We start from the raw sequence: 14481 nt of genomic DNA, 5'->3' as shown, positions 1-14481 counted from the left end.
ACATTAAAGCTGTTGTGTGCATGTTAAAACCTTTGAATTGCTCTTTAATGGAAACCTTGCAAAAAGAAGAGCTTCAATGAGGTGGGCCATGAACCAAGAACACAAAAAGCGGGAGGATGATGTTGGTCCTCTGTGGGAAGTCATGGTTTGGGAAAGAAAGTTCTCACTCACTGGGCGGATGGGGGCCACAGCATGAACCATCTGGTTGGGAAACATGCTTGAGATTCCTGCCTAGCTCTCTGTAGCAAACCTCCTCTCGGCAGATTATTAGCTCATTCCACAGACAGTGATGGAAAGACAAAAGGCCAGTGGCTTTATTTAGTCAGGAAGTCATTCAATTTTTTCCTTAAACTCCTTGTGTTTGTATAAAGAATGCTTATTTGGGACACATACTCTAACATGTCTTTCTGCTCTAATGTTTTACTCACATATTTCTTATTTCTCTCTCCTGATTAATTTACATCTTTTAGTTTTCCCTTTTACCTGTATTGCCTAAAGCATAATTTCTGATTGTTAGCCTACTCTCTTTTTGTTTATTTCTGAACTATGACCTTTTCAGCCTGAGCCCTCCCCCCACTTCCCCACCCCATTTACTAGTTTAAACTCCTTGTGATTGCCCTATTTATCCTTGCCGCTAGGACCCTGGTCCCAGTCCGGTTCAGATGGAACCTGTCTCAATGGTACAGTTCTTTCCTGTCCTAGTACTAGTGCCAGTGTCCCATATCACTCCTTCAGCCACATGTTCACCTCTCTGAACTGCTTATCCCTATACTAATTTGCATGTGGCTTGGGTAATAATCCAGTGATTATGACCCTTGAGATCCTGCTCTTTAATTTAGCTCCTAGCTCCTGGTGCTCTCCAGACAGGATCTCTTAGCCACTCTTTCCTATGTTGTTAGTCCCAACGTGGGCCACAATGTCTAGATCCTCCCCTTTCTTCTCCAATGTCCTTTCAAGCCTTCTTTACTCAGAGAGTGGTGGGTAAGTGGACTCACTACCATATGGAGTGGTTGAGGTGATTAGCATAGATGCATTTAAGGAGAAGCTAGATAAACACAAGGGAGAAAGGAAGGATATGCTGAGATGAAGAAAGGTGTGTGAGGAAGAAGCCCCAGCATTGACCAGTTGGGGCTGAATGGCCTGTTTCTGTGCTGTAAATGCGACGTAACTCTATGAACTCGGATTCTGCAATGTAACTGCAGTGATCTCAGCACAGGAGTACTACGTTTGGTACGAAGGGAATTAAGGAATATGGGGATAGTGTTGGAAGGCAGAGTTGAGGTGGGGGATCAGCTATGATTTTGTTGAATGGCGCAGCAGGGCTCAAAGGGCCAAATGGCTGACTATAGCTCCTGTTTCTTATGTTCGTATGCTGCAACAGGCGGTGGTCCCATAGGACTCCTGGCTTGCACTAGCTGCAGTCAAACCCCAAACAGAGAGAAATAAACATCCGAAGCTTTAATATCAGCTCACAAAATTGGCGTTTATTGCAAACTAGAAAGTGATGCCGACGCAGCAGTATGACTCAGTGTTGTTGACTCATGGTACTTGAAAATAGCAAGCAAAGCTTGGTGTATCAATCATGTCTTGTTGGCGCGTTTTATGGTCTGGAGACAATGTGGGAGCAACGTTTGTGCAGAACTCCCTCCTGTGACATCATTCTGTAGGATTTGAGCAGAGTTCCTCATTCCTTTCCCAGAACGGAAAGCAAATCAAATAGGCTTGATTTTCCTCAACCACGTCTATTAGACTGAGCTGGCGACACCTTTCCAAGCCCAGCCTGCTCGCTCAGTTTAGGCTAACTGTAGACTCAGTCTCTGGGGATGAAGTGGGGGCACAGATTCAGGCTTTGAAAGGCCTTCCAGACATTAGCAGTGAGAAAGCCCCGAACCCGTTCACTCACCTGTCGGGAGGACACGGCCAGAGGTGGGCCTGAAGTGAAATATTTGCCTGCTTCCTCTTCATCCTGTCCCCTAGTTGCCATCTCTGGTTGAGTATATTCCTAAGGGTTTTATCACATCACCTGCAGCCTCCAAACTCCTCACTCAGTCAAATATTCAAGTATTCTTATAACTAGTAAACAAAAGCATTCAAAAAAGGGAAAATAACAATTTTTCAATGCCCCTTTGATTCTCCTTCTGAGTTGCTCGTAACAATCTTTAATTCCTGGAGGGTTGGCAGCCCTACCCGGGACGCCCTCTGTCCCTGAGAATCGTGAGACGTGCCCGTGCCTGACGCATCTTCAGCTGCCCCGACAGTGGAGCGTCTGGTGGCGTTGGTCACAGCAAATTGAGCTGGGAAGCCAGAACGGCCCCTCCGGTCATTGAAATGGGAATGCTGAGCCTGCACCTACCCCAGGAGCAGGCCAAGTGACAGACTGCAGAGAAGCTGCAGGAAATCCTGGAACAGCACATCGGGAAGATCTCCTCACTACACCTGGGAATGCTTTACCCTAATCTCTGCTCCCAGGCTGCCTCCTAAAATAGCAATAAAATATCAGACTCTTCAATGGGAGGTGACAGCTATAACAATATGTTCCGTGAAAACTTTTAAGGGTGTTGTTATTTAAGCTTGAGGTCCATGGATCCGAATGTTTCTGTGAGATGGGTAGATTTCTGTCTGTGAATTGTATATTTACTTATTCCTGTTTGTTATTTCTGTTGCTGTACACTAATGGAAATGTTTTCTGCAATGACAGTCTCGTTCCCTTTGGATTTCCAATTGGTCCTTTAAAAATTGAAATCAGAGAGCCTGTCAATATATGTAGGCAGCGCCTGGGAATGTATCACTGTTCGTAGGGGATTCCCAGGAGTCATAATTATTGGGCAGGATTTTCCCAGTTCCGGGGTGGCGGACTGGGAGGCGGGGGTTGGCCAGGGAAATAGTGGGGAGCTGCGTTGAGACAGCTCCCAGACGCAGACCCGCCACCGGGGATGTTTCCCAGCGGTGGGGCTGGATGTGGATCAGCTGCCGGCACAATGGAGACAGGCAGCCAATTTAAATCATTAAAGGCCCTATTCCCAACTAGGCGGCATTTTGCCAGCGGTGGAGTGGCCCCTGGCCGCATGGGGAGGCTGCCAGCTTCATGGAGGAGGCCTCACTGTGGCCATCTGGGTTGTGGTTGTGGTTGGGGGAGTGGAGGTTTATTGGAGCTGGAGGCTCCATGCGGCGCAGTGGTTAGCACCGCAGCCTCATAGCTCCAGGGACCCGGGTTCGATGCTGGGTACTGCCTGTGTGGAGTTTGCAAGTTCTCCCTGTGTCTGCGTGGGTTTCCTCCGGGTGCTCCGGTTTCCTCCCACATGCCAAAGACTTGCAGGTTGATAGGTTAATTGGCCATTATAAATTGCCCCTAGTATAGGTAGGTGGTAGGGAAATATAGGGACAGGTGGGGATGTGGTAGGAATATGGGATTAGTGTAGGATTAGTATAAATGGGTGGTTGATGGTCGGCACAGACTCAGTGGGCCGAAGGGGCCTGTTTCAGTGCTGTATCTCTAAACAAACCGGAGATTGTGAGCAGGGAGGGCTGCCTCTGTGGCCCAGTGGGTCATTGGACCATCTGGAGGAGCCTGCCTGCTTGGCCCCTCTGATTTAAAATGTTTTATTTACCTCTCCGAGGCTGTCTCTGTGCTGGGGCACCCTCTTCATCCCAGAGCTGCCTCAGCAATGCCCACTTCTTCTGATGGGGCTGCTGGGACTTCAGAGCTGCTGGCTCTCTGATTGGGCCAGTAGTAACTACATCCCGCCCACCGTCCTTAATTAGATGGCGAGTCTGGAAGCGGCCAATTAGAAGGCCTGCTTGAAGATTGCTGAGCCAGTCCCACTGCCAGCAAGTATGAGCCTGGGAACCCCATTTGGTCCCGACGTTGGGGTCCCAGAGTCCGGGGTAACATCTTGCCCATAGAGTCATGGAGTTATAACGGCCCATCGAGTCTGTGCCAGCACTCTGCAGAGCAATCTAGTCAGTCCCATTCCCCCGCTCTATCTCCCTAGCCCTGCAAATTTATTTCCCTCACGTGCTCATCCAATTTCCTTTTGAAATCATTGATCATCGCTGCTCCCACTACCCTCGTAGGCAGTGAGTTCCAGGACATTACCACTCGCTGAGTAAAAAAGATCTTCCTCACATTCCCCCTTGCATCTCCGGCCCAAAACCTTCAATCTGTGTGCCCTAATCCTTGTAGCATTAGCTGATGGGAACAGCCTTTTTTTGTCTACCTTATCTAAACCTGTTATACTCTTGTACACCTCTATCAAATCTCCCCTCAATCTCCTTTTCTCCCAGGAGAACAACCCAGCTTCTCCAACCTAACCTTGTAACTAAAATCCCTCATCCCATTCTGGTAAATCTCCCCCATACCCTCTCAAGGACCCTCACATCCTTCCTAAAGTGTGATGACCAGAACTGGATGCAACGTTAGGATATTCCCAGGAGTGTGTCAGTGTTTGTAGAGAATTCCTAGGTATGTGTCAGTATTTGTAGGGGGTTCCCGGGAGTGTGTCAGTATTTGCAGGAGATTCCCAGGAGTGTGTCAGTATCTGTATGGGATTCCTGGGAGTTTGTCAGTATTTATTGAAGACCCATGGATATGTCAAATTTTGATGGGAATACCCAAGAATCTGCATATACTGATGGTTCCAAGAGTGTTGGCAAGGTGTTTGCAGGAATGTGTCATTATTAACTGTGGGAATCCGAAAAGCATCAGTATTTGCAAAGATTCATAGAAGTTTGTCAACACACAGAATGGGTTCAAAACCTTTAATTTACGTGACATCTCAGCACAAAACCTTCCCTGTTCAACTGAAAAGGCGATGGGAAGAGGGCAGGGAAATGGTGAAAGCTCTTTTAGCGAACCGTCACCGGCACAATGGGCAGAATGGCCTCTCGTTCTGTACAAAAGGAAATAATGTGTGGATATTAATCTTCAACAACAAAAATCATTTTGCTATATGTTGAGTTGTCCTGTATCTTTATGGTTCTGTATATTGAGTGCTCTTGTATTTTTGCTGTGTAGGTATAACCTGGGGGAAGGTAGTGGCCCTCTATGCTGTAGCTGGAGGACTGGCCATAGACTGTGTGAAGCAGGGGCAGCACGCCATGGTGCACACCATAGTCGACTGCTTAGGAGAGTTTGTCCGGAAAACATTGGTGACGTGGCTCAGGCGACGAGGCGGATGGGTAAGAGACAATCTTTTCAGCTGCTTTCAATATTTATATAAATATTGGTCCCATCAACATAATGAATAAGGATTTTCCCCTAAAAAGTATTAGTTAATGCAATGATTACTTATCACGTGATCAAGCCTTCAGACCAGAAAGGTCCCAGTTTGATCACTGATCGGTGCCGGGGTCTCAGTTAGAACAGTGTTAGGGGGTTCAAGATTTCTTCAATGCCCCTAGAGTTAAAGGAATAATCAAGCAGGGTTCTCACTCTGGATTACTGTCAACTTTCCTCTGTGTGTCAATGCTGAATAAGGACAGTGTTCAGGTTCTTAACAGTGCCTGTCCATACATGAAGAATATGTGATTCATTGTTGTGGAATGTTAAAATTTTCATCCTTATGTTCAAATCCCTCCAGAGCCTCGCCCTTCCCTAATTTCCGTAACATCCTCCAACCCTCAAAGAACTTTACGTTCCTTTAAGAGAATGCCTCCCTTCAATCCAGCATTGACGGTCGTGCCTTCAGCCACCTTATCCCTAAACTCTGGAATTCCACCCCTAAACATCTCTGTCTCTCTACCTTTCTCTCCTCCTTTAAGACTCTCCTTAAAATTTATCTCTTTGACTAAACGTTTGGTCATTTATTCTTTGGCTTGGCATCAATTTTTGTCTGAAAATGCTCCTGTGACATGCCTTGGGACATTTTCCTGCATTAAAGGCACTATATAAATAGAGGTTTTTGCTTTTGTTGTTTCTCTGTTCCTCAACATACAGAGATAAAACCAGTTAAACTACACACTTTTGAATAAAACAAATTACTGCTTTCAGGATGAATATAGTTCTAAAGAGTTGGAAGACGTTTTTTGAGGGGGCAACGGAAATTGTTAAACCCTTGTTCTGTTGCCTAATGACTGGTCTGAGATGGAGTACAGGTTCCTTTTCTGTTTCTGTTCACCATTCACCCATATGACACAGCATAAAATTCTATTGATATAGATATCTTTCATCAGTTAACACTTTCTACCACTGTTGCTCATATGTTTATTGATATTTACTTCTGTGGTCAACTTAACAGCCAGAGAAAAGTACACTCATTACTATCTGGGAGTATAGTTTGACCCAACACTGCAAAGAAATCCTTTGGTATAAAGGAAACATAGAAAATAGGAACAGGAGTAGGCCATTCGGCCCTTCGAGCCTGCTCCGCCATTCATTATGATCATGGCTGATCATCCAACTCAGTCGCCTGTTCCCGCTTTCGCCCCATACCCTTTGATCTCTTTAGACCCAAGAGCTATATCTAACTCCTTTTCGAAAACATACAATGTTTTGGCCTCAACTGCTTTCTGTGGTTGCAAATTCCACAGGTTCACCACTCTCTGGGTGAAGAAATTTCTCATCTCAGTCCTGAAAGGTTTACCCCGTATCCTTAGACTATGACCCCTGGTTCTGGACTCCCCCACCATCGAGAACATCCTTCCTGAATCTACCCTGTCAAGTCCTGTTAGAATTTTATAGGTTTCTATGAGACCCCTCCTCACTCTTCTGAACTCCAGCGAATATAATCCTAACCGACTTAGCTGAACAGTGCAGGCAGCATTGTAAAGAACCTGGCAGTGTAGGAGTACTTGTACAACCTTATCTGGGTTACATATTGATTCCATTACACCATGCCTGCTTCAGCTAATCTGCTGCTGAGACCCTCATCCATGCCTGGGTTAGCTATCTGCTATCCATATTGTTTTCTTAGCATGCTCACTGACCTACACTGGCTTCTGCTCTGGCAGCACCTTGATTTCAAAGTTCATATCCTTGTTTTCGAATTCCCCCATGACTTTGCTCCTCTCTATCTCTACATCCCTCTGACATCTCTGTGCTGCTCCAATTCTGGCCCTTTGAGCATGCCCAGTTTTAATCACTCCACCCTCAACTGCCTAGGCCCTAAGCTCTGGAATTCCATCCGTAAACCTCTCTGCCTCTCTCTCCTTCTTTAAGACATTCCTTAAAACCTACCACTTTGACCAAGCTTTTGGTCACCTATCCCAATATTATATGGCTCGGTGTCAAATTTGGTTTGATGATGCTCCTCTGAAGCGCCTTGGGACATTTTGCTATGTTAAAGACGCTTTATTAATGCAAGTTATTGTTCAGTGTTAACACAGAACTGTAGTGTAGAGTTCAGAACATGTGTAAGCATGTGCAATTCCTTGTACTGACCCCACACTTATTCTATACATACCATTTAAATGGTATTGTCATCTGAGGCTTATGCAAAATAGTGTTGTTTTACTTCAAACTTGAGTAATATGGCAGAGAATGAAATCATTTCAAACTGAATTCAGCAGCTTGAGTTCCCAAACAGGTGCTGTTTAATAATTCTCATCTGTTCTGACCCTAGGCTGATATTACAAAGTCTGTGGTTAGCAATGATCCCAGCATCCGGGATCATTGGCTCATCTCTGTCCTCTGTACCTGTGGACATTTCCTCAAAGCGATCTTCCTTTTCCTACTGCGTGAGCGATGACTCCACCTGGGAAGATGTGGCTACTGTTAACTGCCCTTTTCTGACACAATACAGAATTCTCCACATGCTTGAAAACACAGCAGCAATTGGAAGCAAATTCTGAACTTGGTGGACTGGAATATGAATCCTTTCGGAGTCATGGGCTAAACGGGGAACATGTAGCTAAACATACAGTGGAACTGTGACATTAGAATTCTACTGACTCTTTTCTCCAAATGGTCTCGATTTCTAGCTGAGAAAAGTTTGATCTGTCAGATGATAATCATATAAAGGAAAGGTCCCAGCCTGCTTGCAAAAGGGCAGCCAGTTTTAAGAATCAAGAATGAACAGACATGAATGTGGTGCAATTCATTAATTTTTTTAAGCTGTCATTCTGATGACTCCATCTTTGATTCCACAAACTAGCTGCACAAGAGTGAATTTCTAGCTGGCAAAACAAAAATCCAGGAAAATAATAATTTAAAATGCAAGACAGAACAGTAACCCAGATATTGGCAAACAGTTGGCAGATTTTGGGACAATCCTTTCTCCTGCTAAGGCCCAGCTTTACAATTACCAGATTCTGCCGCTCGGTTGTCAATTTAGACCCAGTTTAAGGTTTTTGTGTAGCTTTAGGAAAAAAAGAATTCTACTATATCGGCGTTTGTAGAGGTAGTCAGGTTGTCAGCTTGTTACTATGACCGTTTCTTCCATTTAGATAAAGTCCTATCCAGGTTAATAACTGTGGTGGGAGTAATCATTCCAGTACACACCTTCTTGTAACGGGAAGTCACAGTACATACGAACATACAAATTAGGAGCAGGAGTAGGCCGCTCGGCCCCTCGAGCCTGTTCTGCCATTCAATAAGGTAATGGCTGATCTGAGTGTAGCCTCAACTGCACACTCCCGCCTACCCCCAATAGCCTTCCACCCCCTTGTTTATCAAGAATCTATCTATCTCTGCCTTAAAAATATTCAAAGACTCATGTTTCCACCGCCTTTTGAGGAAGAGCATTCCAAAGACTCACGACCCGCTGAGATTAAATTTCTCCTCATCTCCGTCTTAAATGGATGACCCCTTATTTTTAAACAGTGACCCCTAGTTCTAGATTCTCCCACAAGGGGAAACATCCCTTCCACATCCATCCTGTCAAGACCCTTCAGAATCTTATGTTTCAATCAAGTCACCTCTTACTCTTATAAACTCCAGCAGGTACAAGCCTAGCCTGTCCAACCTTTCCTCATAAGACATCCTGCCCATTGCAGGTACTAGTCTAGTAAACCTTCTCTGAACTGCTTCCAGTACATTTACATCCTTCCTTAAAATAAGCAGACCCAATACTGTACACTGTACTCCAGATGCGGTCTCACCAATGTCCTGAGTCCTGTCTTGATCATTTCATAACATTTACTGGAATTGGATATTATCACTTAAAATCTAGAAACAATGCTTTTATTTCATAGGCTGCCATTTAAGGATAAATACAGACATTACTTGGCCGAACAAGCTCATCCTTCCATACAAACCTAGCCCCAGAAATTTAATGGCACCATGTCTGTTTTCAGGTACTAACCAGGCACCTAAGCCTCCAATATAGTGAGCAGGAGGTGTGCATTCATTTCAAGCCGCAAGTGTGCCATCTGCCATGTTGACATAGAGAGAAAAATAGGCATCCAGAGCCTACTCCTTTAACAGTTCTTAGAGCCTTTGCATATGCAAATAGCAGGCGTAATGCCTGTTTGAGGCGTGCACTGCAGGACTGAGCTGCATTAAGGCAGCTGGTGCCGGCCTGGCTGCATTTGGAAAAATTCAGTCCACATGCAGCCTAACCAGAGGTCCTTAAAGGGACCTCTGCAACCCGCCACCAGAAAGGTAAGATTTAAAAAAACTTACAGGAACGTGAAGGCGGGTGGTGCCACAGTGCTCCTGTCTCCACGGCAGAACTGCAGACCGTAGCTGGCCCCACTCTCCCACTCATGATAGCACCCCCTTCCCCTTTAAGCACCTACCAGGGTAACCCCGTGACATAATAACCCCCCGCCCACCCCACCATTTTTAACAAACACCATCTCAGAAACACTGGATGTAGCTCACATCTGTTGAAAACAGATGTGCAGTATTGCTCGACACAATAGAAAAGGCAGAAATAAATCAAAAGTAATTACACTGCCTTTTCTGTCTTTTTGCCACTATTGTTTCAGTGTCTACCTTTGTATCTTCCTCTGTTGGACCTGCATTTTAGTACTCTAACCTGTTCAAAAGATGTCATTATGGGTTTCCCATTGGGAATTATCTTTGAGGAAGAAGAGGAGGTCAAACAGGCACCACAGCAGCTGAATGGCACCCACCCACCAGTGTCCCCATCCTAAAATATACAGCTCAAGGCATACTGACCTCAAGTTAATTCAGGTGTAGGGTTTTGGAGGCTGCACCTCACCAGGGTGGCAGTCGATAAGTTACACTCATGCTGGAACCTGACCTGAAGCCCACTTCCATCATTGGTAGCTCTGCCAGTGGCTGTAAAGGCCACCCTGAATTTATATGCTAAGCATGGAATGGTGCCACAATGTTAATAATTAGGCCTTAAAAAAGTTGCTGCACCAGAGACATATGAAATGTCCATTCTGTTCTTCTGTCAATTCCAAAGGCAATAGGCACAATATTGTTACACAGTTGTGTTCAGGCTAAAAATAATGGTCCATTCTTTTGACAAATAAGTATTTTACACAGAAATAGTAATTGAAAGTTATTGATAGTACAAATAGACAATAAATGTTGGCCTTGCCAGCAATGCCCACATCTTATGAATGAATAAAAACACTTTGAAACTAATATAGAATCAATTCACAAGAGTTTAAAGTATCTTTTTCAGAACAAATTTCGTACAGTTTAATAATCTGCAAGACCTTTGGAAGCAGTAGTCTTTTGATCCAGGGGTTGATTTTAACTCCCAATGGGTTTCAGGTGGAATCAATGCAAAACACACAGACCTTAGGATTGAGGTCTGGGCAGCCCGAAGGTACTGGCTGTTGGTAATAGTAAGGAAGGTAAGACAATAGCGAAGTTGAATATTAACAGGTACGGTAATTATAGGGTTAACCAGCTCAAATCCAACTCTATAAGAAACGCCTGTAAAACTGTGAGAAAGATGTGCGGAAGAAATGTTAACTGGTGGCCAGACAGCACATTTTCTGAGAAGATGTGATAAAGAGTGAGGAAGTAGTGGAGGTTTGAGCATGAGCAATGTCTTAAAAGATAAGAGAGTACAGACTTGCAGTTAGTATGCAAGACTTGCAGGGACAGCTTGACTGTTCAAGCATCTGAAATGTCCAGTGAACAGATAAAGGTGCACTGTGTGAGAATGCGGAGGTGGTGGTCCTGACTTCAGCAAGGGTAAACATTCTCCCAGCATCTACCCTGTGAAGTCCTTTAAGAATTTTATGATCACCTCTCTAATTCTTCTAAATTCTAGAGAATATAGGCCTAGTCCATTCAGTCTCTCCTAATAGATCAATTTTGTCATCCCAGGAATCAATCTAGTAGACCTTTGTTGCATTCTCACCAAGGCAAGTACATCTTGGGGGTGTGGGGGAGTGTGAGTAAGTAAGGAGACCAAAACTGTACACAGTATTCCAGGTGTGGTCTCACTAAGGCCCTGTATAATTATAGTATTACTCTTATACTCCAATCCCTCTGTAATAAAGGCCAACATACCATGTCCATTCCGAGTTGCCTTGTATAACCTGCATGTTAACTTTGTGTGATTTATGTACAAAGACACCTAGGTCCTTCTGAAAACCAACATTTCCCAGTCTCTCTGCCATTTCAAGGTATAGACTGTGGCAATTTGATTTGACCTGCAACCATGGTCAAAAACTGACCTAGTCTGATCACAACTGCCTGGAGCTTAGTGCGTTTCCGGTGAACAAATACAGGCCAATAGATCTAGTGGTTGGCCAGCGTAATCTGATGAGACCCTTGTTTGTAAATTCATCAGCTGAACAAATTCATTCACTTGGGCTCTTGGTTGGGAGGTTCAGAGTTTATCTCCTGAGTGGTGGATTATCTTTGCTGGGGAAAGATCTGAAGTTCAACGGCTGAGTCTGCCACAGCCACACTATATAACAGTTGCACTGCATTTCAGCAAACCTCATTTACTTGATTTATTTTAGGACTAGATTTGATTATTTACACAACAGCCCACACCTTGGTGATGTAATCCATTGAGATGTGACCATAAACCCCATGAAAAATACTTGATGTGTTGCATGTGAGATCGGGAAGAAGACTCCCACTCTGATTAGGGCCCTCATCAATTAACATAAAGCCTTCAGATAACTGTTGAAATGGTTTTGCAATACATTCTCCCAGTATATTGTCCAGGAAAGAGTGAGAGGTTGCCCTCTTTCCTTGAATTCTTTTTTTCTGAGGTGCAGTGCCAAAACTGTATGAATACAATACTCCAAATACAGTCTGACCAAGGCTCTGCACAAGTGAAGCATAACTTCCTCTTGAATTCCTGCCTCCTGTGATAAAAGGCTGAGAGTCCATGAGCTTTTTTGATTACTCTTTGTATCTGTGCACCAGCTTTTGGCGATTTGTGTACCTGGACATCTAGGCTTCTAAAGCAGTTTGCCTACGCTCACGGTCTCAGTTCCGATTTCAACAGCTTCTGAGGTCATCCACTGGAGGGTTAACCCAATAGGTCAGCCAATGGAAGCTTATCCTATTACGTGGGCCTCTCATTACCCCATTAGGTAGACCACTGGAGGATCACACCCATTATATGTTACTGCATTCAGGAATGTTACAACATGTGCTTTGTTGAATGATAACTTTCTTTAATCCACTGATTGGAGATCTGAATTTATTTATTTTTTTAAAAAGACATTTTTAAGACAATCTGCCAGTAAAGTCATCCTTTCAGCTTAAGACGATCACCTAGTTTGCTGCACTGTATCCTACATTGCAAAGGACTGTGAGGAGAGATGTAAAATGTCTGCTCAGTCCCCAGCAAGAACCAAGACCCAGGAAGTTTAAAGGAACTACCGTTCTTGCAGCAAGCAGAGAAATACTGCTAACTGCAATGTTTGAATGACTGAGTGACTGTCATGTGACAAGCCCCTCCCCATCTGTGGTTTTTAAGCTGGTGTTTTCTCTGCAGAAGAGAAGCAACTGAACTCTAACATGAGCAGACCCTAAGTGGGGGTCCCTCACTCTCCATTCCAGCTTAAAAGTGTTCAAATCCTGCTTGTTGACTTTTGCACATTCTGGCTACAACCAGAGACCCCATTGGAGGAAATCATCCACATCGCTATCTCCAGAGGCTCACCAAACCAGTCATCTACCTCTTCAAACTAAAAGCCTCAGGCCCAATGAATTCAGCTGGAAGCCAGCCAAATCACTAAACTCCAGGACTGTATACCTTTTTTATAGACTCTAACTCAACCAATTTATCTTTCACCACTCTGTAACCTATTTGTGTGTGTGTAAACCTCTAGTGTGTGTGTGAGTGTGAAAGTTAGTGCATTGTTTATTATTTTAGTTCGGTTCAGGTACAATAAAGTTAACCGCTTTCTTTGTTAACTCAAGAAAATCTGTCTGATTGATTACTTACTTGCTATAACGAGAATCAAACACCTAATGAATTGGCCAGTATATCCACTTTAAGAAAGAGTTAAACCTGTTGTTAAACAAGGAGGGAAAAGAGGGAAGTCCGATTCCCAGTTTCAAGCTCATATCTCTAGCTCTGGAATCATGCCCTGCTTATAATTACACTTCATGAATTTCATGACTTAGGACATCAATCACTGCCCAGTCAGCACTGTTGAATCAGTATTCTGGGACTCTATCTGTTCAAGGCGGCGGGCCACCACACACCAACTAAACTAGCATGAAATACAGCCTTGACAGCACCATACTCATTCCACAAATAAATTTAAATTTTTTACTAAGGTGTCAAATAGGTCATTAATCCTCATTATTAATTTTCAAGGTTTAATGCATCAGTGAGATGGTTTTCTCAAAGATCCACATCAATACATTTCCATGAAAGGATATTTACAGCTCGGCACATGATTTAACATGGTTAAAATCACAGGGCAAATGGTGAAAACTGTGGGGTAGTTACAGCAGATGCTTTTCTGGTAGGAGCGGGTTAGTCCCAGTTATTCTATTTAGGAGCACTTCAAGAATGAAGTCAGCTTAGTTTAGTGCTCAGGAGCAGTGATATCTAGTTGCAAAGCATCAATTCCTTTCTCACACCTCCAAGGGTCTGAATGCAGTGTGGCGAGAACCAGGAGGGTCACTCTCTCTCCCTCAGTTGGGGATGCTGTGTGGGACAAGGAGACAGATCCAAGAAAGATGACAGAGAAAATTTATCCATTTTAAAAAGAGGAAGCATCATAGGGACGGATATAATCTAGCAGATTACAATGTCTGGTATATGCTCCTGAGTATTTATAACCTGACGTTTAATTACTGAACCAAATGAACATGAATCTTGCTCAACTAGGGAGATAAAGCAAAAACATCCCAAAAAGTTTCCCTGATTGTCACAACATCCCATGAAGTCAACAGCAGTCAACAAACTTCCAAAGCACCCAACAACAAACAGTGATTTGCAATTAGAATAGTACTGTTATACAATAAACTATAAAAAAATAAAATTAAAATCTCCAACTGCTAAAGCCTTCAAGTGTAAGGCTGCAGTATAAATGGAGAACATATAGGACAGTCAGTGCATTTGGAGTTTGGGGTGAATGTCTGATACATGAATATACTGTGTTAGAAACTGCGGGTGTATGTTATATGAA

At 43.8% G+C, this 14481-nt stretch overlaps 1 protein-coding gene across 2 annotated transcripts in view; it reads left to right on the top strand.

The window, feature by feature from the left end:
- Positions 1–13307, top strand: part of boka (BCL2 family apoptosis regulator BOK a) — a 43984-nt gene extending 30677 nt beyond the window's left edge. Inside the window, exons 5-6 of one of the 2 annotated variants that reach the window (XM_068041771.1) lie at positions 5015–5178; positions 7560–13307. In XM_068041771.1, the coding sequence (XP_067897872.1) occupies positions 5015–5178; positions 7560–7685 (290 nt within the window). In that variant the 3' untranslated portion in view covers positions 7686–13307. The remainder of the gene's footprint in view (positions 1–5014; positions 5179–7559) is intronic. The other variant, XM_068041770.1, reaches the window with a different exon arrangement.
- The last annotated feature ends 1174 nt before the right edge of the window (positions 13308–14481 follow it).

Source organism: Heterodontus francisci, chromosome 11 (assembly GCF_036365525.1).
Source record: "Heterodontus francisci isolate sHetFra1 chromosome 11, sHetFra1.hap1, whole genome shotgun sequence".
Taxonomy (NCBI): Eukaryota; Metazoa; Chordata; class Chondrichthyes; order Heterodontiformes; family Heterodontidae; genus Heterodontus; species Heterodontus francisci.
This window is presented reverse-complemented; position numbering and strand designations above follow the sequence as displayed.